At 38.7% G+C, this 27,236-nt stretch overlaps 2 protein-coding genes across 4 annotated transcripts; one reads left to right on the top strand and one right to left on the bottom strand.

Moving 5' to 3' along the window:
• The first annotated feature begins 8 nt into the window (after positions 1-8).
• On the top strand, positions 9-5,955 carry LOC111336606 (tRNA wybutosine-synthesizing protein 5). Its single transcript, XM_022942763.2, has 8 exons — positions 9-332; positions 1,394-1,545; positions 2,215-2,384; positions 2,803-2,957; positions 3,519-3,683; positions 4,350-4,416; positions 4,896-4,955; positions 5,449-5,955. Exons 1-8 carry the CDS (start codon positions 37-39, stop codon positions 5,683-5,685), a joined length of 1,302 nt encoding a protein of 433 aa, XP_022798498.2. The 5' UTR covers positions 9-36; the 3' UTR covers positions 5,686-5,955.
• A 1,687-nt stretch (positions 5,956-7,642) lies between these two features.
• On the bottom strand, positions 7,643-26,281 carry LOC111325534 (follistatin-A). 3 transcript variants are annotated; one of them, XM_022929397.2, is made up of 7 exons: positions 26,147-26,281; positions 19,244-19,359; positions 11,623-11,853; positions 11,003-11,167; positions 10,145-10,363; positions 9,118-9,366; positions 7,643-8,153 (listed from the first exon to the last, which is right to left on the bottom strand). In XM_022929397.2, exons 2-7 carry the CDS (start codon positions 19,323-19,325, stop codon positions 7,882-7,884), a joined length of 1,218 nt encoding a protein of 405 aa, XP_022785132.1. In that variant the 5' UTR covers positions 19,326-19,359; positions 26,147-26,281; the 3' UTR covers positions 7,643-7,881. The 3 variants fall into 3 exon arrangements, with proteins under 3 accessions (XP_022785132.1, XP_022785198.1, XP_022785278.1); XM_022929463.2 differs by having other exon boundaries at positions 26,137-26,270; XM_022929543.2 differs by lacking the exons at positions 19,244-19,359; positions 26,147-26,281 and adding an exon at positions 15,236-15,371.
• Between the last annotated feature and the right edge of the window lie 955 nt (positions 26,282-27,236).

A 27,236-nucleotide genomic window follows, 5' to 3' on the forward strand; every position in this document is an offset into this window, starting at 1 on the left:
TTTTTCGGAAACGCTCGACAGATTTGTAAATACTGTATGTTGTTCTCCGAGAGCCATAACTCCGAAGTGACTCATTCTGAAGGGACAATGAAAGCTCTATTAATTTTAAATTTTATTTTGGTTTTATCAGCCCTTGAGTCTGAACATCCCCCTGGTCATCTTAAACCTTTAGGTTCTCATCAGCCTCCATTAGGCGTATTGGACAGCACTGACTTTGTTCCAACGTCTCGGGAATTCTTTGATCAAAATGTTCTTCCGGGAAAACCTGTGCTGTTTAAGGGAGCAGCGAAGAAAATGCCTGCTTTTTCTAAATGGACGGATCAATATTTAAGGTAAGATGAAAATATATAGTGGATGTCATATCTCAAAGTCAAGATCATTTTGAAAAAAGGCATTCGGTCCACGTCAAGTCAAAATCAACGAGGAAACTTCTGCCAGTTTACGGGCGACTAGTTTCAAATGATTTTTAACATTATTTTAGCCTAGAAAAATAACCAGAGAGCAGAGCTGCATGTTTCGGGCAACCAGTTTTCTACACTTGTAGCAGGGAATGTTTATTTCCCTTCAACAAGTTTTTGCTTGTTTTCAACAAAATTTGAGATACTTATATTTAGGTCAGACTGAATAAAAATTAGGGCAAGCCTTTTACACTTATTTACCCATTATATTATAAAACAATGAATATTAAAGATAAATTGGCTTGTTTAAAGCTAAGATAGGTTAACTTTTCCTTTAAAACGTGATATGGAAAAAGGTTATCATGAAAAGCAAAAGATATTGAGCAAGTGATGCAAACTAACTCGGCATGAATAATAAATTAATAATGATTCACCTGTTCATTTTTTTTTCAAATTTAAGAACAGTTGAAAGTTATTGAAGCGATTGTTGCATTATTTTGACCCTCTGACTTCTTGATGTAATGTTGTAGCTCCTAGGTAACAAATCGATTGTGTCTTGCTGCTACCACTTATTTTGTTTCCTCAAATGAAAGAAAAGTATGATATCATTTGAAACTATAAGAGACATTGAAAGCAAAGCATAGTAAAGTAATTCTGGTGGAGCTAAGAATGGAATCAAAAATTAAAAAAATTTCCCCTGTCTGTAATGTGTGGAATGGAGGGAGACATTTTATCTCTCAAACTGATCACAATTGTGTTTGTTAATTATCTTCGCAGTGTCAGTTCATTAAATATCCCTTCTTCATGGGAATAACACACCCTAATTTCTAAAGCTAAGCAAACTTTTCTGTGAGAACAAGCTTCTCCTTGAATTCCTCCCCCACCCCCCCTCAAAATTCTCATAACACCTCTGTGGGGAATTCATTTTTTTTTTTAGGACAACAACCTCATTCATTTGAATGACATTCTTATTTTATATCGTATCTTCAACCTAGTGAAAAATTTGGGCAAGAGGCCATTGATGTTGAAGAAGGTAAAAAAGAAAACAGATCACTGGCAACATTTCATTTCAAGTTGCAAGATTTTATCAGCCGTTACAAAGATGAAGATATTTACTTGGTGGAAACTCTTCCAGCTAAGATGAGAGGTACAGTTTTAACCCTTTACATACATACATACATACATACATACATACATACATACATACATACATACATACATACATACATACATACATACTTTATTGACTTTCCCCAAGGGGGCTTTTCAAAGACAATGTTATAAAAATAATCCTATTACAATTAAAAAAATCCTATTTACAATTAAAGATGTTTTAAAATCTGAATGTTCTAAAAGAAAAAGAAAAGTATACAAATATACAAATAAAATTACAACTCTTTGAGTAATTTGGTCCTTTGAAAGTTTGATGTATTAAAAATGGGCCAATACATAACTTCCCTAGCCGTTATGAGGGACAATTGTGAAGGGACAGCAGTCACAACTCATGACTCTGTATAAACGCTCTGTAAAGTTTTCTCATCAGGGACTGGGTTGTCTTTGGTACCTTAATATAGGGCCTTTAAATGTAGTTAGCCACAATTCCAAAGTAAGAATAAGAATATTTTTCTTTGTTCAAAAAGATGTTTTGCTCATTGCTGGACTATTTTACTTTATTTATATTTAAGCTAATGTTGGAGGTAGTCTTCTTTTTAAGACTATACTTTCTGTTGCTGTCAGCAATAATTTTTTCATTTGATTTTTGATAATAATTGTAATACTTGGCAGTACATGCTTACAAAGACAGTTACTTTTTCAGAGGAGTATGCACTTTTAAAGAGTTTAAGTTGTGGAGGCTATACCAATGTACTTCAAGACGCTGTTGTTTGGTTCAGCAGTGGTGGTACTAAATCAGTGCTCCACTATGATTCTGTGGATAACATCAACTGCCTCTTTGATGGAACAAAAGAACTAGTCATGATTAACAAGGTAAGCTTTATATAGAGGACTTATAGCCAGACAACCATGCTCTCAATGGTGCTTTTGACATAAGGGGTTGGGCTAGTGTGTAAAGTAAGCCTACAGATTTTGAGCTGCAGTGTCATGGAAAGGGTACCGTGTAAACTAAAAATGAAGTGATTGACACGAAACTTCTCCCTATGATATCCCTACATTATCCAGTAAAACAGGTAGGGAGAACACTCAAAATTATCGGGTAGAAGTTGTTATCTTGATTTAGCACAAGGGGAGCATTAAAAATCAGATCTTGAAGGATTGAAAGTACTCATCCAATCCTCTAATGTCTGAGATTTTGTACCAAGAACTTTTGAACTAGTGGAATCTGTGTGTGACTGTGTGCTTTTTTTGGTGGAATATTTTTTGATGGATGTTTTTTCCTCTGTTGCAGTCTCATCTTGAGCAAGCACACATCGACAAGGTCAATGGGGCATTCTCCACTGTTGACGTAGATCAAGTTGACATGTACAAATTCCCAGGATTACAGACAATCCCTTATTATAAGGCTGTCATGGAACCAGGAGATTGTTTCTTTATCCCTGCAAGGCAAACTTACCCTTCTTTTTTATAACATGCTAAACATGAATTTTTGGCTGCCAGCAAATTGTCTTTGTTCATTTGCAAGATCAGCCAATACTGGTGGACTAGGATTTAGTCAAAATAGAATATTCACCATCAGATGAGCTACACATTATTCATCATTGTTACCCTGCTTGATTCACCCACTGATTTTTAATGCCCTGAGTGATTTTATTATAAATAATAATTCTGAAATGGAGAACACTCTTGTTACCCCGCTCAGCTATTCTCCTGTTACAGCATTTCTCAGGGAAAAGGTTGAGTTATTGCTTGCCTCCAGAAGTGATTCACTAATGTCACTTCTCACCGTAACAACCTAGCATTATCCAGAAAACAGGTAATAAGAATACTCAAACTTATCAGGTAGAAATTTTTATCTTGATGTAACACCAAATGCTCATAGCTGACTTACAAGGAAATGTTACGGAGCAAGAGGGAAGAATTTTAAAACAAACCGATCAAGACAGTTGAAGTGTTAAAGTGTAAACTGCATCAAAGTTGATTTTGTGTACTAATTGAAATTTCTAGATGGGTTCATCAGGTGCGTTCCTATGGAAAACGAAATCTTGCTGTGAATATTTGGTGGGCTCATTTTGAAAAGTTTAACCAGTCAGACTGTGATCACAGTCCTTACAAAGACAAAGAGTTACTTCCTCTTCATCACTTTGAGTTCCATCCACAAGAAGCCCTCAGGTAGATGTAATTCTGAAAGTTGCATACAGTAAAAACTCTTTTAAGTCCAGCCCCATCATCTTTCTGCTCTGGACAAAATTTGCACTGAAGAGAAGTGCTTGTTTCAGGGTGGGTTGGCTAGGGCGTTGGTCTTGTCAGATGAAATATGTATTGTCCTGCTAGTATGAACAGAAAGCAAATTAAATCTATTTTGTAGAAGTGTATATTTAAGTGCTGCTATTTTGCATGTTTTCAATGCCAAATGGATTGGAAAAGTGTGGGACCTGTAGCTGATTGTATTGGGCAGTAACTTTCTCCTTCATGAAGTTAAAGCTACTAGTTGTTGTGGGTCACTTTGCTTTACAATTATAGCCCAATTTTGTGGATTTCAAAAGCCCTCTCCTTCCAAAAAACCTTCCTTCCAAAATCAGGCCAAACACAACATCTCTGTTGTGAAAAGTCGTTGGCACTTACTCTCATTTTAAGGCAGAGGCATGGGGCTCATTAATTTTTTCTGGAAATATGATCTGTCATCAGTGGGGGAAATATCGAGTTGGAGTAGTTGTTGATCTATATGTAGTCCAGCTATCTTTGAAACATCCACCAAAAGTAGGACTTACAGTTTCATGAAGCGGTTTAGATTTTTCATACATTCTTTGAATAATTGTGTACTTTGCTTTATCACAGGCAAGCAGCTTTGCAAAACATTGGTGAAACACCAGTAACCTTGGAGCGTTACTTAGAAATAATTCAGGTACTGAAAGGAAAAATCGTTCACAATTCAAAATATGTCGTGGAATCAAAACATATACACTATAGGAAAACCAGATTACTGTTTGTTGAAAAAATGCATTTGTTGCAAGGAGAAGGAGAGGAAGGTTGTTTTCATACCAGCTACAAGGCTATGCTTTAAGAAAAATTGAAGGGAGCCCAAAGCTCTGAAATTGTGAAATCCAGATGCCCAGCATATACTTTTTATGAAAAAGCTATGATTCCCTAGTGACCCAAGAGCAAAAGTAAGGCATCAGGGGCCAGTCCAGATGCTGTTAGAGCACAGACCTGTAGCTAGTTAGGTTCTGTTGCTTCCTTTTTGCTATATATGGAGTGGAAAAGTCCCCTTTAACTAAAGCGTGTTTGTCAAAGGTCTTATTCTATTTAACATTCTTTTGAATTTTTCTTTAGTCAGTTCATTGTTTGCTGATGGCTCATGTGAAATTGGTGTTTTGTTGTTAGGAAGATGCTAAAGACCTTGGGGATGAAGTATCAATTTTACCAACAGAGACACTAGAGCAGGTAGTTAGAAGTCGCTTGTCCCTTTCCTGACCCTAGACTGCTCTGCATGACTTAGAAGAAAAAGGCTTCATTGCCTTCTGGTTTTATGTCATCATCATTAAATCATCATTGTTGTCTTCTTGTTGTTTTTGTGTTGATTTTATGTTTGATTGCGCTTGAGGTGAAGAGAGGCAGCAATGTCGATCAACGTAATTTTAAGCTTTCATCGTCATCATCCTTATTATCAACAACATTGTTTTCATTCTCATCATCATAATATTTTGCCCATAAGGAGATGTAACATTGAATCAACAAGAAGATGATATTGAGTTCAAAGCACTGACAAAGCTTATGAAAATGATTTCCTCTGTCGATTTTCATTAGAATGGTTTAAGCAGGTGCAGAGACAACACAAGAGGCAAGGCAGGGATGGGGAAGGTATCCTTATTCACTTAATTCGTACAATTCTGACCTCTTACTTTTGGTTTGTTTTGTTCTTTTGATTTTATGACAGAATTTTCACGAAATGGACTTGAACAAGGATGGTAAACTATCTGCTGAGGAGATTTATGAAATCAAATATGATGACATTGGGCGGCTGTTAGCGTACATCGATGATTACCAAGAAGAGGATTCAGACGATGACAGCACAGAGGAACAGGAACCTCAGTCTGAAGAAACTTCGGATCGCAACAATCAGGAAATTACTGATATCGATAACGAACAGGATCGCCAACGTACAGAACTCTAAGTCATTTAATTTGTTATTTTATTTCCCCCCCCCCCCCCTCCCTATTTTTTTTAAAGAATTTTTGCTACTCAGCTCACTCAGTCGCCCTGGCACCCGTTCTTCAAGATGTCACGCAATACGTCGTGAGCGCTACATGACGTCTACGAGGCCGACCGATAGTAGCCGGCGAATGACTTCCTTTGGAAAGAATCTTTTGAGTAAAATAACGTATAATTTAATTCTAGTAAATTATTATAGTAACTTGTAATAAAAGAGGACTGGATTTATTAATTGGTTAATGTTCTTTCATTAAAAGGGATATACCAAGACCCGATTGCTGTTTGTACGTCGAAAAAATGAGAAAAGTTGGAATTCATTTTTTCCCTTGCTTAAACGTCACGTTTGAACTTCTTTCCTTTTTTCAGCGATTTGTATGGTACGAACTTTATCATCATCGAGGGCTAACACCTATTTAGTTTTTCCAATCATATAATGTAAAAATAGATTTGAAATATTTAAAATTAGCAGTTACTTTTTTCTAGCCAGAGGTCAACTTCTGACACAAAAGAGTTTGTTGTTATTTATTTGTTTGAGGTGTGACAAGTTTTAAAATGATCGCTCTCAGCTTTGTAAAAACATCTTAACAGTAACGTAAAATTAAAAGACGTTCAAAGCTGTTCTGATCTATTTTTATTTCTTGTGTACATACCATCCTAATTATCATTCATAGTCTATAAGCAGTTGTTCTATTTTGCTCGTTCACTTTCCATCTCAGAGGTTATTATCAAACGTTATTCACCTCCAAGTGGTGTGCAAAGTACGGTTATAAAGCGAGTTTTGCTTTGTTTTCAGTTTCAGTTTGATACGTCCTGCATCAGTCGTGGTGCCATAAATTTTGCGCTGCTTTGGTCACCTCGTGTGTTTGTCACTCGACTGTTCTCGGCTGTTGACTAGGGGAAAATTTTAGTCCCCCCCTCTTCCAATCGACCTTCCGACATCGTGGGCTCATGCCCTGATGCGGAGCTTCATCTGGGATTGGACGACAGTCACATACAACTAGCATGAGTCCTACATACCGTGTGCATGGGTGAAAAGTATTCTACGTGGCGCCCACCTTTGGTGTCAGCGTAATAACTATTGATCCTAAAAGCACTTAAAGCTGCTGCTTCTATTTAGATATTATATTAGTTTACACTGCGCAACTTTCTGTGCGGACCATTCTGACTTCCAAACGTATCCCGGAGTTAGCGAAGTGTCCCCTTCAGTAAATTCCGAAACACAGACAAGTGGCAGCAAACCCTTAAGATATTATATTATATTTGTTTTCATAGATATATAGTAAATTCTGACAGAACTTGAAAAATTTTGTGGACAGAGGTAAAGTAAACAGCAGTCAAAAGTCGGGCATGCACTAATAAATCAATGTTTGGCCAGCTGCGCGCAAGTATTCTGTACAAACTTTTAAATGAAAATATACGGGAAAAAGACGCGAAAATAACGATATATTTTACTTTGGGTTGTCGGCGTAGCTTAGTTTTTATTTGTTGTTGGTATTGATTTTACGATGCCGCATGGACGACGCCTTTTGACAGTTTTAAACTTCACACACGCTCCGACAGATGTTGACCGCTGTGTTAATGAAAGTAAAAAAAGTTTTTGACGAAACGCTAGTACAGCCTGCGATGCTGACTAAAAGGATTACAGCTCTAGGAATAATGTTTGGCATTGTCTCGTGAAACGCGCATACGTCTTTCTATGAGGCCCTTTCCTACAGACACTAGAACTATGGGAAGAGCTTTGAACTAAAGATTAGAGAGTAGAATTTGAGAGCTCTTAGTTTGTAGGTTTCGCTCTCAATGTCAAAATCCGTCAGTTACAAGGTTTGTTGCCTAAATGAATTCAGAGTGCCTAAGTATATTTATCGTTAAATCGCCCGATGTACAAGTTATGAGCTGCAAGTTATGGAAGCGGTACTGAGTAAATTTTTATGGAAAAACTATTCGTCATAGAAAATTGTGCGTAGCTGATCCAATGTGATCAGAAACTTCACTGCATCTATTACAATCATTCTTGCACATCTCGGATGATTTACCCCAAATGGGTAGGGATTGCATCATAACAGTTTTTCTTTTCAGTCAGTTCTCCTCACAAAACCGCGTAATTTCGAAATGTCCTTTAACCCATTCAGCAATGTCGGCCTCGCGAGAAACCAAAGCTTTAAGGAGAAGGAGACCTCTTTACCATCCTCCACTTTGTTTTGATTTGCTCCAAAAGCTTAATTACAGATATCTTCTTTTCGTGTTTTCGGAGTTTCTTGAACTTAGGCGTTGTTATATTCAATGGATAATTATTCCTCAAGATATCCACTAAATTTCTCAGGCTGATGTAGTAGTTGCTCACGTCGTCCCCCACTGGCTTTGCAAGTGGATTCCTAGTGGCTACAGGCTTTGCTACCTCGTCTTTTGGCGGGGGAGGAAATGGCGTCTTTCCTGAAAAATTGAGTTAGAGTAAAATACATCCGTTTCGATAATACAGAAAATGCTCATTTTTGCCTCAAATGGTTATCTCCGCCTTATCGAATTATTATTTGGTACTTTCACAGCTTTATTGTATTATCCTGTAGCAATGTTCAACGAAGTGAGTGCAGCCCTGTTAGAGAAAATCTCAATGGCGTGCAGGGGCGTAGCCAGGATTTTTCCGTAGGTACGCACAGTTTTCCATCTCACCTCTTCACCCCCCCCCCCCCCCAAAAAAAAAGATCAAAGTCATTTGATCTTTTTTTCGGGTCATCACGAATGATGGCCGGAAACTCCAAGTTTCACGATCAGAGTCTTCGCGATCAGGCAGCGCGCCTGCTTTCTGCTCTCTTATTTCCCGCTCTTTTCATACACGAACGAGAATTCACTCCACCGCTGACCGACGAAATCACATCGATTCTCTAAAGAAACCGACATTTGGATGTGGAAAAACAATTTTGTAGTTCAGGTACAAAAATAAGTAAAAGAAAAGGCTAAGTTAAATGACTGAAAAAAAAATAAAAAATATATATAAATATAAATATATTTGAAATATATTTTTTATTTATTTTTTTATTTTATTTATTTATTTATTTATTTATTTTTTTATTATTATTTTCAGGTACGCAATTGCGTATTTGCGTACAGGTAGCTACGCCCCTGGCGTGTTGAAAGCGATTCACGCTTCTTCGCCCTTTAATTGGTCCAGGAAACTCCCGCCACCTTTAAACCATCCAGATTATAAAATGAAACCACACGCGTATTCCCGCGATTATGGCATTGTGCTCATTTTTACTTTGAGTTCTCATTGGCTGTTTGTAAAGTTTCCATGTTCTGATTGGCTGATGTGATTATTTGGTTTTGGTTTGACGACAAAAAAGCACTTTTACATACTCTCTGGTTGAAAAAAATCACAACAAAACATTCCTCGCGTTACCTTTGCAATATCCCTGATATTTTATATCGATGAATATCTTTTGACTACACATGTCTTCTCGCAGTTTGCAGAAGTTTTGGTAAGTTACTCCATTAGAGCCACAGATTACAGTAGGCATGGAGGTTCCAGACCCCGCACATTCAATTGGCTTGCTCTCCTGACATTTACAAGTAACACATCGAGGTTGCCCTTGATGATCCTGCACGCACAGCTTGTTTCCGCAGTTAATTTTGTCACATGTAGCACCCACTGTTAAAAACAGAGCAAGATTGTGATTGCCTGACGTTCAGGAATATTTGGGGGATATTAAAAAGTCTACATTAGTTGCCGGCTAAGGGGTCCGTGTCATGAGAAGCTTTAATCAGATTGAGTTCTTACCGGGGAAGAGGGCGGCGCTTGTTATAGTCCTAGGTCCCAGTCTTTCACTATACGAATCGACCGTAAGCCGGACAATATAATAATACGTATTAATCCATTTATGAATGCAAGAACAAAGAAAGTTTGAACGCGTTGATTACGAATCAAAGGCTCCTTAGAGTTACCTAAGGTGGTGCGAACTTTGACGCTTTGCCATCTCTTCTCGATACAACGTGACGTACCCTTAAGTGACCAGTTGATAATTGATAATAAGGTAAAGTCTGTTTTCGAGCCTATTCGCCCATTAGGCCGGTGCTTAACTCCGGTTTCTGTAGCATGAAGCGACTAGGAGTATTACTACTCCCCCCTGGATGGAATGCCAGTCCATCGCAGGGTTACCCCCAGCATTAAATTGCCGGTACCCATTTATACACCTGGGTGAAGAGATGCACTGTGAGAGTAAAGTGTCTTGCCTGAGAACACAACATAATGTCCCGGCCGGGACTCGAACCAGGACCACTCGATCCGGAGTCGAGCGCACTAACCATGAGGCCACCGCGCCTCCACCATGTAAATGCACAACTAAGGAGCAATCAAAATAGTATCTGACACTCAAATTAAAGATTCTCATTAAAGGAGGGAGGAGAATAAATAGATGCCTGTTGTTTACCTTGACATTCTCCCTTGTATGCAACACCTATTGTCGTCCCTTTTTCGCAGGTCTTCTGTTTGAGATGACAGTTGCTTTGGTATGTAAAGCCATCAGCCCCGCAAACTTTTCCGCCGATATATGAGCCACACCGATAATTGCACTTAATACAGAATGCACGCTTGTATTTGTCTAAAACACATGTACGATTCTTTCGACAAGTAACGTTGGTGCAGCCGGCTACGAGAAAATAGTGATGATAATAAATAGTTACAATCATCATCATCATCATCATCATCGTCATTTATTGTTGTCGTCATCGTTACCGTTATAGTTATCGTCATTGTCATCGTTGTCATCATCATCATTGTAATTGGCATCATCATCGTCATCGTCTTCGTCGTTGTTGTTATCGCTATCATAGTCGTCGTCATTGCCAACATCATTGTTACCGTTAAGTCGTCGTCATTATCGTTATCGTTATTGCATCGTCATCGTAGTTATCTTCTTGTAAATTGTATACTGCGTAAAATAACAGAAAGGACTAGTTTTACTGTCGATGTATTCTTTGTTTACAACGCTTTAGAACTAGTTACGTTAAAATCGTGTAATAACGAGGAATGCGTTGAGGTTGTGCGGACATTTCTCACAATTTTGCCATTTTTTGCTAATTTCGCTATCTTAGGGCATAATTTTCATGCAAATTTATCATGTGTAATACAAAGAGGGTATAACTGCTACGTGCCATTTGCTCATATGATGTGTAATCTAAACCAGACTGTAATTTGGCAAATGCTTTGCTAGCAGCCTTACAAATTCTCTTTGTACTTTTGCCATCTTTCCTGACGAACTCTAAAGCTACATGTCTCCGTTACTTACTTTGGCACCTCCCGCGATAAGCCACCTCAATTTCAGGTCTTCCTTTCTGAGCTTCCTCGAATTCGCACTTATTTCTGTACGTACACAAATCTGTCGAACATAATGGACGCAGTTGGTGCTTCACTCTGCACGGCTTTTTTCCCTTTGAAGAGAGGCTTGAGGTATCTGCAATCACAACCACGCATTAATTAATGTGCAATCTAACTGGATAAATCGCACGTGGTAGAAATACAGCGGTCACTTATCAGCCTATAACCCCGGCCATCTGCTTTGATATCTATCTTGTTTGTGTTAGCGACAAGGGAAACGCACTAAAACTTAACATATAACTTCACCTTATAATATCTATGCATTTACCCAACGGACAGGTACCGAGAATAATCAATCTTAATGGATAGAAGTTTCCTTGACCCAACATCAGATTCCCGTAACTAATTTTCAAGGAAGTGTGAGTCAGTTAGAGAGGAGAATTAACAATCAGTTCTTGGAAGTTAAAGGATTAAAAAACGGCGTGCGATGTACAGAAGTTACAGCAGGGATAAAAAGGAAGAATAGCCCCATCTTCTTTGCTGATTGAATATCGGAGTTAACAGCAGCTGTCACGCCTACTGAAAACTTACCAACAGTTTTTCTACACGACGCAAGACAGTTGTCGGCTCCAAAAAACCTCAAACGTTCCATGTACAATTTGTGATCCCTTGAACCAGGTGTCAGATGTGAAGTGTTGGTGATAACGTAATACGCATTTGGATAAGCTACGCAGCAGTTCACAGGGCTACTCAGGTTATGAGCAAGATGAACCGTGCAGCGGTTCTCACTTTCGATGCGTTTCGAAAAACAAAACATAGCACCTAAAAGAGAAACATATCGTAAATGACTAACAACGAAGGACCAGAAAACGTCGAGGACACACCATTCTTGGTTTCACTTCAAGTAAGACTTTCTGTTATCATGGTAAACTTTTTAAATCAAACCGTTGGAAATGGGAGAAGCAAAGATAGCGCAAGGGTAAGGCATTCCCCTTTTACCTTGGTAACCAAGGTTGGATTCTTAGATCCTAGAAAAGTTTGCTGTTCACTGAATATTTTTTCTTTTATATAAAGTTCAAATAATACGATAAGTGCATAAAAATGATCTAAGACTTTGCATCTCCCAAGATCGTATGTTATCTTGTAAAAGAGGCTGATTGATAGCATTTCTGAAGTTGAATACCAGAGAAAAAGCACCGCAAACAAGACCTGCGGATTACTATTTTTGCATATAAAGTTCCTTTTCAGTGTCTTTTAGTTGAGTAAATTGCAATGCAAAATTAGAACCGAATGGAACGGAATTAAGTTACAATAGCACCCCACTCTCTACACCGAACGAGAGAATTAATGATCACATTCACGTCTGTTAAAATCAGGTTACCCGCCGCGCCAAGCATAAATGGGCTTGACATTGTGCTCATTTACCTGCTTAGGAATTCGATGCAAATCCCAGATAAGTCATTCTGTGAAGTGCAATGATTTTCTCCGCACACGAAGATGTGAAAATGGATTAAACAGTTGAACTCAACTGGGGGAATTAATGAGTTGCAATCAACGGCGGCAACCAGAAAGTCGATAAAAAGTTCCTTCATCATCGACGTGTGTTTTTCTTAACAGTAACACTTTTTTCGAAAAAAAAAAAAACCGAACAGTAGATAATAACAGAAACTCTGCCACGTAAAATTAATTGTTGTTCTTTACATTGCCCTTTTCTCTTTATCCTTGTCCCTCGACCCCATCCCCACCTCGGTCAAAAAAAAAATCGAGGAGGTTAGTGCGATGGTGTTGTTGGCAAATTGCTGATTGCCAATGAAGGAAAAATGACCGGATACCGCCAGAAGAGAGCGCAGCTAACTAAGTGCTAAACAACAACGCAGGACATTTGTGTTTCCATTTGATATATTTTTACATAGATTTCTCGCGGGATAATCCAACAGACGCAAGGTTTGATTTACTCAGATAACAAATCATCGAGGGGCGGCCGAGAATTTGCGTTCTACAGCGAGAAGTGTCATTGATTGAGCGGCTTCCGTTTTCTTGCAGTTCAAAACAACATACGCGAACCTTCTGTTTCTTGAATCGCGCAGATTTCCGAATCTTTATGAGTTCAAAACATGATCAACCAAGAATTAAGACATACAACTTGCTAAGTAGTTTTCCCGCTGAAAACTTGACACGTTGCGAACTAAACATCATTACGCAAGATATGAACGATGGAAGACGGAAAATAAAAGATATTTAACACCGCCCTGAGATAAGAGACGGGTTTCCGCGACTATCAGTGGTTATATTTTTATTATTGTTGAGTTATTTTAGTGTCCCTTGTGGGTCTTCGCCACCCACCAGCATGAGACATTTTTGCATCTTAGACTAAACATGCATTTCATTTTTCAATCGGAAACAACGCAATGTTTTTCTTGTCCTGTTTGTCTGGTCCTAAGATTAGTTCGTCGACAACTTACTTAACCATCTTGAAGAAAAGCCGCATTCCAGTAAGCTCAAGAGTTGTTGCCAGAATTATTTGAATGAGTTTTGATTGAAAAACAAGTATTTTCTTTTTGATATGATGCAACATTTCAAAAGAGAAGTGTATAAGAAAATGGATATTCCCTTGACCAGACACTGGAAAGTACGTTTATCAGCTTCGAAAGTGTTTGTATATCAAATGAAATCGATTGAATAGGCTCGTCAAAGTCTTATCTACGCACTCAAAGCTTTTCGATCAACTATCCTTTTGCTGCAGTTAACAACTACTTTTCTTTGCTGATTCGGTTAAAAGTATGGGAATTACCACAAAAAGTAAACGTAGGTGATAGTTGTTTTTGTTGGATCGCAGCCAAAAAAGAGGAAGATGTAAAGTAACGCAGAGTTTTGAGGAGTTTTCATTACGTTTTCGTTTCAAAACGTCTCCTCTTTGCATCACATTGTCGAATTAAACTTTTACTTCCAAAAATGAAAGCGAGAACACAACCCACTGCAATGCCTGACTATGCGCTTCTTGCAACTTCTGTATTCATCTTTCGCAACTTCGTAAACAAAGTTTAAGTCCTTGCTGCGGACACTCAAACTGCATTCCAGCAGAGAATGTGATCTCGTGTAATAGAAAAAGTTCAAGCACTTAAAATAAACTCCCACGGAGAAAGCTCTGTAAACATACACTCATTAGGTTTTTCTTGTTTAACCTTTAAAACATAAGATGTTTTACACATGTATTGAGATAAAAAGTTATGCCCTCTCGTACAGGTGTTGGTTCCTTGAGGTCGCACACGGTTCTTCCCGGCATATGTGCTCCATATTTATGAGAGTGTTTGATTCTTTTCAGCTGCTTGAAGATGCTTCAAGAGGAATTGAAATTCAACTAAACATAGAAAACTTGATTAATTAAAGAGTGGGCCTAAGATAAACGAATCAAACGTTTACCACGGCAATCCGCGCAATATCAATCTATTTTTGTGTTTCAGGTACGAATGAGAGCAGTTGATGCATTTGAGATTGCACCTTCGGTGAGCCTCTAGCTTCTAACATAAAGTCACTGACACTGATCAGGCCAGTTACAGAACCAAAACAACCTGTTTTCATTATACTGATCTCTGCAACGAATTCCTCTGAGTGCAGTGCAAGTCCTCGAATGTAATTTAGTAAACACTTGGCCAGGTTTTCGTCTGTCACGATGGTGGTACGAGAACGGTTCATGGGAAATATTTTAAAGTCTAAGATCTCGTGATTTTACTGAATTATTAGAGGCGACATTAAACAGACGGGAACACCTCTGGTTTTGCCGTGTAGACGAAAGTTTTCTGTATCACTGATTCGGAAGAAGACCGTGTACGCAGTTCCTCGACGACGAGGCTTGGCAACGTCGTACTTGGATCCCTTGATTAGGAATCCTGTTCTTCATTCCTCATGAAAAATAGCAAATGAAGGTGAAATTTTTTAGTTTTGAAGGAGCAGAACCTTCATAAGTAGTTGGTCATTTTTTTGATGAACGAAATGGTAACTTCTCGCTTGGCAAAAAAACAAGGTACTAAATTTAAAAACAATTACAGTCATTCGCCGAACGGCTATTCCCTGCATAACTAATCTCAAATCTGTTGGGCACATCGACTACTATGCAAAAGCAAAAGGCGAACACACACACTCACACACACACACACACCCAGAGAAACCACCAAAAAGTAGAGAGACAGTAACCTCTTTTACGTACCATTTGTTGCATGGGCAAACACGATTAGAATGCTGATAAGCTGAACAACGCCTGCCAGAGGAGAGGATATCTGCGCCATTGCTAGTCTCTTGAGGGACGAACACACACACCGACTGCGGAACAGGTTTTTTACGCGTGTTTATATGCCGCTTGCATGCAGGGATAAGGAATTTATTTAGCCATCAAACCTGTCGCTTGATCTGACATTTAGACAGGAAGTTACACAGAATTCGGAACTGATCACTACTTCCGACTCCAGCTGAGCAAAATACAGCAGCAGCTGGGAAATGGGGGAGCCGCTCACGGGTCCTTATATCTTTCGCATTTTGTTTACAAACATAGCCTTACAAGATTAGAGAGCACATTATTTGTTGTTGTTTTGATAGGTCTATAATTAGAGACGTAGAAGTCTGAATGATTTATTTTTAAAACCGGTCGAATCACACTTCTATAAAAAATGTAGAACGCCCAATCTATCTGAAATAGACCGGCCCAGTTGTAGACCCCTGAAACCTAATGAACAGATTTCACAACAGTGAGTTGTTCTTGGAAACCATTTTTTCCCTAGTTCCATTTCCTAGTTGTCAATCTGATCCAATAAAAAATATTGATCGATAACATTTACATTGCGGTAAGGTAAGCAATCAGCAAAGTTCATCAAAGTCGAATTCGTTGGAAGCACATGTTCCTAACGGAAACTTAAACAAAAGCTAGTTTATAAAACTAACAAAATCTCCGTTAATCGTTAATGTGGCGCAGCATTCAAACGCTTGCATGGGCAAAATCGTTGTAAAAGGACATTCAAGGCGTGTAGAACTTATCACAATGAACAGTCGGCGAACGCGTGGCCACTTTGTAAATCAGGAACTAATTATTGACGACGCCATCAATAACAGGCAGTGATATGTTGTCGTGTTTATATTGAGTTCAAACAATTAAAGCATAGCGAAGGATCCAATGGGAAGGATTTTAAACTTAACTGTCGAGGAGTAACTGTGCTTCTATCATATGACAGCTTCTGATCCCGAGTTCAACCTCTACACGTCTTGTGTAGTTGAGTCAAACATTTCTTCCGAAACTATTCTTTTTTTTAAGGGTGGGGGTCGACGATCTGGCACTGCAGCTGGGATTTGCAGTATCACACTGAGATTTTAATTTATAATTGACGTTCCTGTAAATATTTTGTCTACGTTTCATCACTGTTTCTGGCGATCAATATACATGCGTAGGTGGGATCTGAGGGAGTTATCTTAAACTCTCACGACATTATTAATTGCTGTGCGTGGGCAGAAGGATTATTGAAAACAGACCCTTGCACTCTTGACATGAATCAGTCAGGAAAAATCGGCGTCACTGTTGGAAAGACCGCCTTAAATGCAGTAAAATGACCAAGTTTGAGAGTGATCTGTTGATCAGTATCACTTCACGATGTCGTGAATGTTCGTGGAGTTACATAACGTTTATTAAAGGCAGCTGGCGAGGCTGGAAGGCCAAGCTTGCTTGCATCTACATAAGTGGGATCCCTCTCTGTTTAAATCAAATCCTGATGTGATAAAAAATAAATGATAGGTGTTTTCGATCGTCCATGATTTGCGAAAGAGGGAAAGAACTGGAGCTGCCTGGGAATTGCTCGTGAAATTGAGTTATGAACAAACTGCGCTGTAGAGGATGCCAAAAGTTAAAATAACTCAGTATTTTTGTCCATGATGAATATGATGCATTTAAAATTCCTGCATGCAAAGGAAACAAATGACATAAAGGCAATTTAAATTAAAATGTCCGCAATGCGGAGAATTGAAAGTCAACTTAATTTTGTCATAAATGCAACTTTCAGAATCAACTATCCGATCAATGGATTCACTGAGCCAGTTGAGTTCTGGCCAAAAATGTTCCAACCTTAATTGAATTTTTGCACTAAGAGAAGTGTCAATTTCCTGGGGAAATCACGTTCAAGATGCGGGTTTTTCAATCTTTGACACCGCACGCAAATTGCTTGATCAAGTACATTTTAATTTAGTCAACACTCAACATTCAATCCGGAATTTGTCGAAGTTCTGAGTTTTCCGAAGTGATGGCGGACATCATTGATAGACGTGTAAAAAACCGTTCACAAGAATGCAGCTTAACCGCCTGATAGCCGCGCTATGATAAATGCCGCTATGATAAATGCTGCTATGATAAATGCCTCTGTGAATAGCTCAAACAAACCCCGACCAGACTCCAGGCCCTTATTTTTAATTCCTCGTTTTACCGTCTCCTGCATCTATTAATTAGTTCATTTGGTTAGGCAGGGAACGTTAAAGAACCCACTCACGAGATTACTGTGATGTGGTCTGGCCTGTTTACTGGGAATTGGGGGGGAGGGGACATCTTCAAATGAGTTTCCTTTGATTGTTTGTAAACTGCTGATGCAGTCCGGCCAAAGTCTCCCGAAAAGTGTTGTGATGCGCATTTGATCATGTCCACATGTTCAAATTTGCGCAATATAAATATTAAATTATTATTATTATTATCATTATTATTATTATTATCATTATTATTATTATCATCGCAGAGAAATCAACTGAATGCTACATTCTAATCAGGCAGCACAGGGCGAAAACCGTAACCTATGAGCCCTGGAGTAAAAAATAAATGTACATTAACTAATCCTAAAAAGCTTTTCCGTTGTGTCTACGGTCCTCCTTCTAACAGGAACTCAAACTGCCACCTTGAAAGTCCGAGCAATATTCAGCGTGCCCGATAGCACTGCCCTCTGCATCTTTCACAGTACATCTGTGCTTCTGCCTCCCACCAGCTCGCGCATCATGACATCCAGCTCCCGTGACCACCCCCCGAGGGCATCCATAATGATGTTATATTGCTTCACCTCGTAGCCTGGGAACTGCTGCCTTAGTTCCCAGCGAAGGGGTCCGTACTTCAGTGTCTTCTCTTCATCCTTTCTTGTCCGATTGTCATTATTTTTATTATTACTATTATTGTTATTATTATTGTTATTATTATTATTATTATTATTATTATTATTATTAAGAGATTTCACGGACATGACATAAATTGAGGCTGATGACGTTTTTTCTTTTCTCGTAACGACATTTTTAACTCAAGGAAAGAGGAGTGTTTTCATGTCATCGACTTGTACCTCCCCAAATATCGTTCAACGCGTATGCGTGCATATATTCCTGGATCTGAACGGAACGCGAGTTGCGTTGGAAAACAATTTTGAAAGATAGCACATAGCCTGTGTAAGTTATGTCATGCCTAAAGGTTTCAGTCGTAGGATTGTATGTTAAACAGTTCTTACAGCATGATATGAAAGTAACCGTGCCGAGTCATTGCACGGGTCAGAAAAGCGCGAATGCTACATGCACTGAATTTCACCAATGTCATTTCTGACAAATTGCGCTTAATCTGCCGCATAATTTGCACGCAGCCTGATGATTTTTTTTCGAAGGGAGGGTAAAAAGGGTGAAGGCGCATTATGCATTGACCGTGCCAGAATTAGTTTGTTGCCACGTGCATTGCTTGTCGCGTGCACGATGTTCGCTTCTGTACGAGAACGGTGAGTTTAAGATCACCTGCCAACATGAAAATCATTTGACAGAAAGTGTAAAATTTCCGCTCATCCTCGGTGTAAAAACCTGTGAAGCTCACGAGTAACGTAAAAAAAAGACAACAAAACATTATAAACAATAGCGTACAGCAAAACAATACCTATGAAACAAAGAAAACCTCGTCAGGTTTTTACACCGAGGATGACCCAATATTTCAATGTTTGAAAGAGCACTGCTCTGAGATTCGTAAAGGAAACACTATTAAATGGACTATTAACTGAACTTAGCCGGTTCAGATAAAGAAAAAAACAACAATAAAGACGAAAAACTACTCAGTAGTAATAGGAAAAATGGCTGAAAGCTGTACCATTTCACATTTTTCGAGAATTATTTTCTCATCTGTGAAATGAAAGACACTTACATCTAGCAAGAGGTTGTCTTTAAAATAAAATTCTACCTTTGGTTGAGGGCAACACCATCAAAGTACAGAACATCAAAAGGGCAATAAAAGTGAGAAATTCCACGCTTCTTCGTCCCATGATTATTGATTTGGTGTGTGATTCGATTTTGTCCCTGCGATAAAGATTAGAGGTTATACTTAACAACAGGGTAATAAAATTATTCATTTGTATAAGTTACAAATATTGATTACAGCATGATTGGATTTCAGCGTGCTACTAATTCAAGAATACTCTCTCTGCCAAAAGAATTATATGATGTGAACTTCCTTCCAAGGCTCATTAAATTGCTTTCGCAAAAGTAGATTGTGAATGTATGTTTCTATGAGTGAGAATGGAAATTTTCGGGTTTGGCCCGATTCCCCTTGAAATCAGGGAACAATGACATAGATGAAATGGGCTTTTGTAAAACGAGGAGCTATATCTGATTGGAATTCTCCTCCTGGCCTCGCTCTGTTTAATAATTGCAACGCTTAAGTTTATACCCAACATGAAATCAGCATAAGGTCAGACGAAATGGTGTGGTAAAAAAATATGACAAGAATTAACAACAGGCTGACTGCATTATTTGAGATCAAAGTCTGCCTCGAAAATTTCCCTTCAGGTCTGACAGATATCCGAACACATCTTCTACGTTTAATGCAAAGGACAGAGTCGTATGAGACACACGTGTTTTCGCGTCCCAGAATCTTTTCAATTTGCGTTTTTCTCGTGTTCATAAAAAGGACTTTTCCACTCAAATGATGCGTTTTTCATGGTTCTTCTGAGGCTTCACCTTGAGAGTCAAACAGATCTTTGTCCATGAATGGTTCCTTCGTCGAACAATATGATCATTTTAAAACGAAACCTTGTAACAGATTTAAATGCTCCAGGGAAGAAATTCAAACTGTAAATGATCTGACTCGCCGGTAAGTCCAAACAGTGTTTTGGCAGCCATTTTGCATAAGATTAATCTTTGATGACATATTTTTCCATTCAGTAAAGGCTCCACGAGCGAGTTTCAGGAAAGAGTTAGTTTACCTGTCGATTCCCTTGATTTCGATGAATAATTGAATATTGATTGAACTTCAATGGATCGCTACACAGTACCACAAAGCGCCCCGACTGCCTGCTTAACAGTCAAGCAAATTGTGACATTTTATGATCAGTTGCAGGGGATTCAGTGCATCCCGTCCTTTTGTGACCCTGAACCGACTTGCGGTTGAAGGTTCTGGTAACTTATTGGGCTAACAAAGTTGTTCTGTTTTCATTCAAGACGAGGGTTTAAATAAAACTGACAGCTAAAGGAAAAACATTGACTAATTAGGGTGCTAGAACCAGCTTCTCAATTCTTTAAATTTTGACTCTAAAAAAAGCTTCTGGCCTGTTAAGATACCGAGACTTTCGAGAACAGGGACCACTAAAACGGAAATCTCAAAGTTTGATGCCAGCAAAGGAGTGGGCGGTGCTATTTGTTCTCTCCAGAGTCCAAGGTACAAGTTTGAATTTGAAGGCAAATTGCATTTACCTGACCTACTTTGGTTCACAATGACACTGCAGACCTCTCTCAGTGTAATGTTGCTCTTGTACGGTTTGGATTTTTTTGTGAGCTGTTGACCTGTAATTTGATCTCATCAATCTCTTCACTTTTTGCTCGCCCCTTTAAACTTTTCCTCAAGTACCTGCTAACTTTAGTTGCAGTTAATCACCTAGTTAATTAACTGTCACAAGAAACTCAGGGTTTTTTACTTCTGTTTGCCCCTTTAAACTTTCCTTAAATTAGTTTCGGTAAATAGCCCGGTCAATCTGCTGTCGCGAAAAGCTTAGGGTTGCTTTGGTTCTTTTTCTTCATCATGCGAAGCATTTCTACAGACAAAGATTGAAACCAGCCGAGACTAATCTGATTTGTCAAAGCAAATTAGCTACAACTAAGTATCAGCAGTCGAGTATGTTTCCACGCAAGAACTTTCAACAAAATAACGTGACAGAAGCCCGTCTGAGTATGCAAGCTATACTCTTCATGGGTGCATTGATTCAATACAAACAAACAAGTCATTCGGAATCCTAAATCATGGCGCCATAATTAGAAGGAATCATAAATTTGCATGTTATAAATAAGATATAGTTAACAATGAATCATTGACATAAAAAAACATCGCCAATGAATCATGAATCATTGGACTTTTTTAAAGGCAGGAGTTACGAACCTCGAAGGTCAAATGGTTCCCCCACTACCCTCGAAATTTCAAAGAAAGAGAACATTTTGCTCTCTTCTAAGTTCTATAAGAGAATGATTGGAAACAACAGGTACCTATTGGAAAATAGGAAGCTTTTTCTTCATACTTGTCGGGCCCTTTTCATTCTCACTCCTGGCATGCTATTCATTTGAGTCTTTCAGCGGTAAAACGATGGCTTTTTTCAACAAGTACCTTGAGAGGCTCTCATGGAGTTAACCGAGAGCCGTAAAAACGACCAAAAATTTAACCATTAGACGTAAGAACTGACAAATTTTTATCTGTTAGTCGTAAAAAAGTTAACCGTTTTAAAAAATTTTTGATGACAACAATGGAAAGATGTTAACCGTTAGTCGTAAAATGGCCAAAATTTTAATCGTTAGCCGTAAAATCCATCGACCCATTAGTGAGACCCTCCTTTGACGGGTAGGCATGTAGAAAATGATCACTCAAAAGTTCAGTCGTAATTTACTCAGGATGGCGGCAAACTGACCGGCACAAACTGAAACACAAAGTGCAAGATAAGTTCATTTCAGGCCCACTCAATGTGGTTTAGGCAGTAAGCGAGACAGAATCGGGTAACTGTGCCCAATGCAGATAAACTCGGTGACATGTACATTACTGTAGAATTCTTTGTTCATATATGGATAGATATATATATATATATACACATAAAAACATCCAATAGATTCCTAATTTACTAGAAAACAGAGAAAGAAATTATCAGGTAGGAGTTAGCAGCAATTCAACCATGGTGTAGAACATCTATTGTTATCGGAACATTTACTGTCAGAAGAGCGAAAACTGTATATCAGGCCCCGGTTGTTCGAAAGTTGAATAACGCTATCCACTAACAGATCGGCCTCTCTCATTCAGAACTCTTTATATCAAAGTTACACTCAAGTATAAACGTAAGGTTTCAGTCAAGTTTAACTATTCACCGACAGACTGGCAAACCTCTAACGACCAACCCTCCACACCAGAAAAAAATATCATGAGGGACCTTAACAGAACCACAAATGCGACGGCAACGAGAATTATAACATAACCAAAGTAAAGCGCGCGCTCTGATTGGTCAATTTAGCGTCCCCCATTTGCCCATGGGTGTACGCTGCTGACGTGAGCGAATGCAAAGACTATTTTTACGCGCGCGCTTGTTTTTTCTGGTCGCGTAAGATTTGTTAAATAAAAGGGAACTCTTTAGCTACAATGTATCAATGTTATGTTATAAAACAAATGGTAAACACCACAGCGTACACTATTGAGTTATGGATGCACGCGGGAGGTTGCTAAGCACGAGAGAAGCGTAAGAGTCGCTCGAGGCGATAGCCGAGAGCGACTCTAGCTTCTTGAGTGCTTAGCAAACCTCCCAAGTGTTTACCATTTGTTAAATTTGGAACTGAAGCAAAATCTTTGGCGAGAAGCACAGGAACCCTGTACGCAGATTCTAAAACTTTGCTCGTTTCTCAGCCATCCTAGCCGGCTATGCTAAACGATTACTTGAAATCACCGGAGTTTTGTGTTATCTAGAAACGAAAACACCGAGGTAAAATATGTGCCCAGTTTGTTTTCGGAATTCTCTTTAATGTAAGTTAATTTTTTTTTTCACTCAACACTACCTATCCATAATCATGATATTTTTGCGATGAGATCTGACGCAGTTAGAAAAGGTAAACACTTGGAGCAATTTCCGCAAACATTTAAAAAAACACTCATAGGTCCACCCTTTATTCGGCGTTTACCTTTGCATCGCCGCCCTAACAGCTTGAGGTCCACAATAACCTAGGTAAAACCCTAATTAAAGTAAATCGTGCACTGACGAAACAGTTCGCAACAAATCGCTCAAGCGCACAATCTTAGAAAAATGTTTTCAAAACGAACCTCACCCAAACTCTTCTCTTCCTACCTTCCTTATCTTGCTTTGGTTATTTGTTGCTCCTGAACACCAACTTTCGCGTTCTTTCTTTGAATAATGTTACGAGCTAAACTGATTATTCCTTTTATAAAAAAAATAATTTCCTAATCTATTTTTAAAAAAAGGTGTCATATTTCACCCCTAGCCACACACAACGGCAACTCTCCTCGGTCCCAAGAGTAGCTAGTTGGGTAATTTTGTCCTGGCATTCTGCACCACGAACCCCTTATCATTTAACATTTTTACGAAAAGATTTTAAAGGAATTCGAAATCAGGCGTTCGCCAAAGAACGTGTCGGATCAGAGGTTGTTTAGGTTGGTAATCCATCTGTACACCCCATTGCGCACGCTGTTCTTGAGCACGCGATGCCAACCTGCGTTTCCCGCGCTTTTCGCGGTCCATTCTGCGCATGCTTGCTTTTGCATTTGTCCTGAAGCCTCGTATTCAAAAATAATTTTCTTTTAATCCCAGTGGATTTTTACGAGTAAATACTATTTTGCGTGAGCAAGGAGTGGGGCGGGAACTGATGTCAAGGTCACTGCTTGCCCTAGATGTTTTGGCTGGGTTTTTATTTTGAAACTGAACGTATTCATTTTGACCTGGCCAAAGCAAGCTTATTTCGGCACGTGATGTAATTTTATCCTTTTCAGATTTTAAAATTCAATTATCGACCGCAGCTGTGGTGATAACAGACACTTTGCGGCTTTCCTTTACGAAAAATTAAAAAGCTTAAAGATGCCTTCAGCGAGATAAGGACCTCTTCAACAAGTTCAAAGAGTCATACTCCCACCGAATTAGCTATTTATAGTGAGCTGAGTGAGCTGTGTTCGCATTTTGGCTGGCGGCCATCTCCGCACTTGTGAGAGGCTAAAAATGGCTCATACGTATTCTATAACGGAGAGCCAGCTTAGAGCGTCATAGAGTGTACCGTATGTTTTTTTCAATTTGAAACGATGATCATATTAGAGGAAATTAAACAATGACAATAAGAAATCAAAAATAGTGACCGGGGCAGTGGGTAGGTTCTTAATCTGCTTAATAAATCCAGCTTTTCTGTGAACTTTCTCCAATTAGTGAAGCGTGGGTTAACCACATTTTATTTGCCTCATCGTGGCATTTGCTCTTGTAGGTCTTACTGCGTGATTGATAATTCCTGTTACTGTGGAACACACACTAAGCGCGCCAAATCAACCTGTGCCCTTACCATCGAGGACCTTGCAATTTAAGAGCGACACTTCAGACGAACGTCGTTTGGAGATAAGAAAGAAGGATAAAAGTTCTGAATTAATAGGCCTCCACTGGTGCAGCTCGCATCAAGAGGCTCAAGCTAGGTTACAAAGTGTTTTATCTACTCTGAGTTCGAAATTAAAAGATTTGGACTTCAAAACATCATACTGTGGGGTCAATTTTTGTTGTCTAATGCTTCATCTTCGATTCACGAAGTCGTCAGGAAATGAACCCAAGGTATGCTTCACCTCGGGTTGCTTCGTTTAGAAAGTTTTGGTGTATCATATTTAATATTTTCTGGTTTTGGATTAGAAACTTCCAGAAGCAAGGAAACATTTCAATTGTCTAGCACACTGAACTAACGTCTATAATTTCTTTAGAATTTTGTTGTTGACCCCTGCAAAATTGCGTAATGGAGTTGATTGAAGGCTGGTCAGTATTTGATAAATGAGCACCGCTTCCAAGATACGTCGGTGTCGAGTTTAGGCTTAGTAAATACCTAGCATTTTACTTTTGGTTATTCCTATTTTATTTTATTTTTTTTTTATCGCGAGTTTTTTACCAAGTTCTTTTCGAAAGAAGAATACTATGTGTATTTATCAGCTGTGGTATTTTTGTTGAAAATGACATTTCACATTGATTATTCTTAAGCTTTAACAAAAACATCGAGTAACCCGTTCGTTCTGAGAATTTGGGCTATTTGAGAAAAAGAGAGCAGCACTTGTCGATAATTAATCAGTTCTTTCACAAAATATCGCACATTCTTTGACAAAACCTACGATATCGAAGTGTTTACAACAGCACGTCAGACTCGATTCCTGTTTGAACTGCTTTGCGCTTCAAAACCAGAGACCAATAAAAAAAATGAAGCTATCGTGTATAGAAGTTCACCTGGAGCTTTTACCGACACCTGGCAAATATTTCTGTCATGGACAGTGAAATAAATCAACAGAGCAAGAAATACAAATAAACTCACGGTACCCAATTGCATTTATTGTACGTGAAATACAAAAGCGTGCCATAAGGCTGATTGTTCTCAACTCAACTTGTCTAAGTTATTTTTATTCTAACAGAAAAATTCTCTTCGCAGCTCGATGGCCTAACACGTAGAAAAAAATTCGACTATGCTCCTTTCTGATCGTTGTAAATCTAAAATTGGTGCAAAGGAACTTTGTGAAGCAACTTTAATTTAAATCGCATGCAAAAATGTAACAGATAATCATAAAAACATCAAATTAACTGCTTGAGTGAAATGTCATGCTCTTAATAAGGTGATGAAGCCAAAACAGTTGTGTCGTTTTAGTTAGAGCAAAATTTACCACTTGAATTAGCTTTCAGTAAATGTTATCTTTAAAATTCTGCCTATATTCGAGCACGCGGTTTAGAGTACTTCGCCAATCTTCTTCATGTCACTAACCACGTTTATTTTACGAGAGGCGTGAAGTTATTCCTGAATATGTCTTACAACAAAAAAAAAAATACGTTTAGAAAGAACCGATTTCTTTGTGTTTCAACCGCTGAAATTGAATTTAATTACCTGTACTCACTTCTTAAACTTCTCTTCAGTCTCTGTAGATAGTTTTATCAGTCTTGAGGAGGTGAACTTGCTTCCTCGTGGTTAGCCCAGCTGACTGTGCGAATGAACAGATCACGAATTCTGTTCTGCTTTTTCAGTACTTGGCATTAAAACTGACGTCAGAGAGCATACCTTAAATAATTCTGTCTGAGTGAGTACAAAAAGCGGGCAATTAGGGCCTATTAATGTCTGAAAACTGCCGACATCATTTACTCAGTCAGGTCGAGTGGTGCACTCACTCACCGACTCAACAAAGCGTAAAAGAAACCGCTTCAAAGTTCCAGCTGTAAAAACGCCAAAATTAATCTCTTTCTGTTTTATATAACTGTGTCTTAAATAATTTTCCGCACAATTGAGATATCGGCATTTCTGTAATTGCGCAGTTACGGGATGCGTTTTCTACGGGCGAGGTCTACTGTAGTTGATAACTCAAGGTTTTTCGCGGGGTCAGCTGTATCGTTGAAAGTAGCAGTAAACGGAATTCTATGAAGAGGTCGCTTTAAGTAAATAAATCACTACTCATTTATCATCTCAAAACGAAGACCAACAGTGGTTCAAGTTGTATTTTATGGCTTTTTGTTTTAACTGAATGCTATGAATGAATTAACAAGTCTGTGATTCATGAACCAGCCTAACACCGTTACAGCACTGTCCGTGATATGCAGTTTGAATCTCGGCTTACATCTCTGTAATCGTAGATCTTAGTGTTTTATTAACTCTGGACAATAGGCTCAAGAATTTGTATCTTTTAGATCTAATTCCTGACCAAATTTGAGAGTTGAACGTTTTGAAACAAATCATACGATGTTTGCGTTAAAAAAATACTCGCAAATAACAAAGAATCCGATCAATAGACGAGAACCCACGTACATCTATTGTCTCGTAAAAAACTCTTCCTGTAACTCGCACGCAAAAAAGAAATCTCAAGGTTATCAATAAAGTGATACATTGTTAAGAGACAGAGAGAAATATCGAGACAACTGAAAACGAAAAATGACCTCTTTTAACTTGGAGACTAACACAGATCTAACGACTTACAGTTTCCATCCTAGGAATATTTG

The sequence above is a fragment of the Stylophora pistillata genome, chromosome 4 (assembly GCF_964205215.1).
Source record: "Stylophora pistillata chromosome 4, jaStyPist1.2, whole genome shotgun sequence".
NCBI classification, from domain to species: Eukaryota; Metazoa; Cnidaria; class Anthozoa; order Scleractinia; family Pocilloporidae; genus Stylophora; species Stylophora pistillata.

What these genes read in the sequence shown, in the direction of transcription:
- LOC111325534 (XM_022929397.2), bottom strand. Translation starts at nt 19,325, where the DNA reads ATGGGACGAAGAAGCGTGGAATTTCTCACTTTTATTGCCCTTTTGATG. An exon ending in GGTGTTGCCCTCAACCAAAG is followed by an intron (nt 11,854 to 19,243) that starts GTAGAATTTTAT and finishes TTTCTCTTTTAG; the next exon opens with GTGCTATGTTTTGTTTTTCG. An exon ending in GTCGTGTAGAAAAACTGTTG is followed by an intron (nt 11,168 to 11,622) that starts GTAAGTTTTCAG and finishes TTGTGATTGCAG; the next exon opens with ATACCTCAAGCCTCTCTTCA.
- LOC111336606 (XM_022942763.2), top strand. Translation starts at nt 37, where the DNA reads ATGTTGTTCTCCGAGAGCCATAACTCCGAAGTGACTCATTCTGAAGGG. An exon ending in AACTAGTCATGATTAACAAG is followed by an intron (nt 2,385 to 2,802) that starts GTAAGCTTTATA and finishes CCTCTGTTGCAG; the next exon opens with TCTCATCTTGAGCAAGCACA. An exon ending in TGTTTCTTTATCCCTGCAAG is followed by an intron (nt 2,958 to 3,518) that starts GCAAACTTACCC and finishes TGAAATTTCTAG; the next exon opens with ATGGGTTCATCAGGTGCGTT.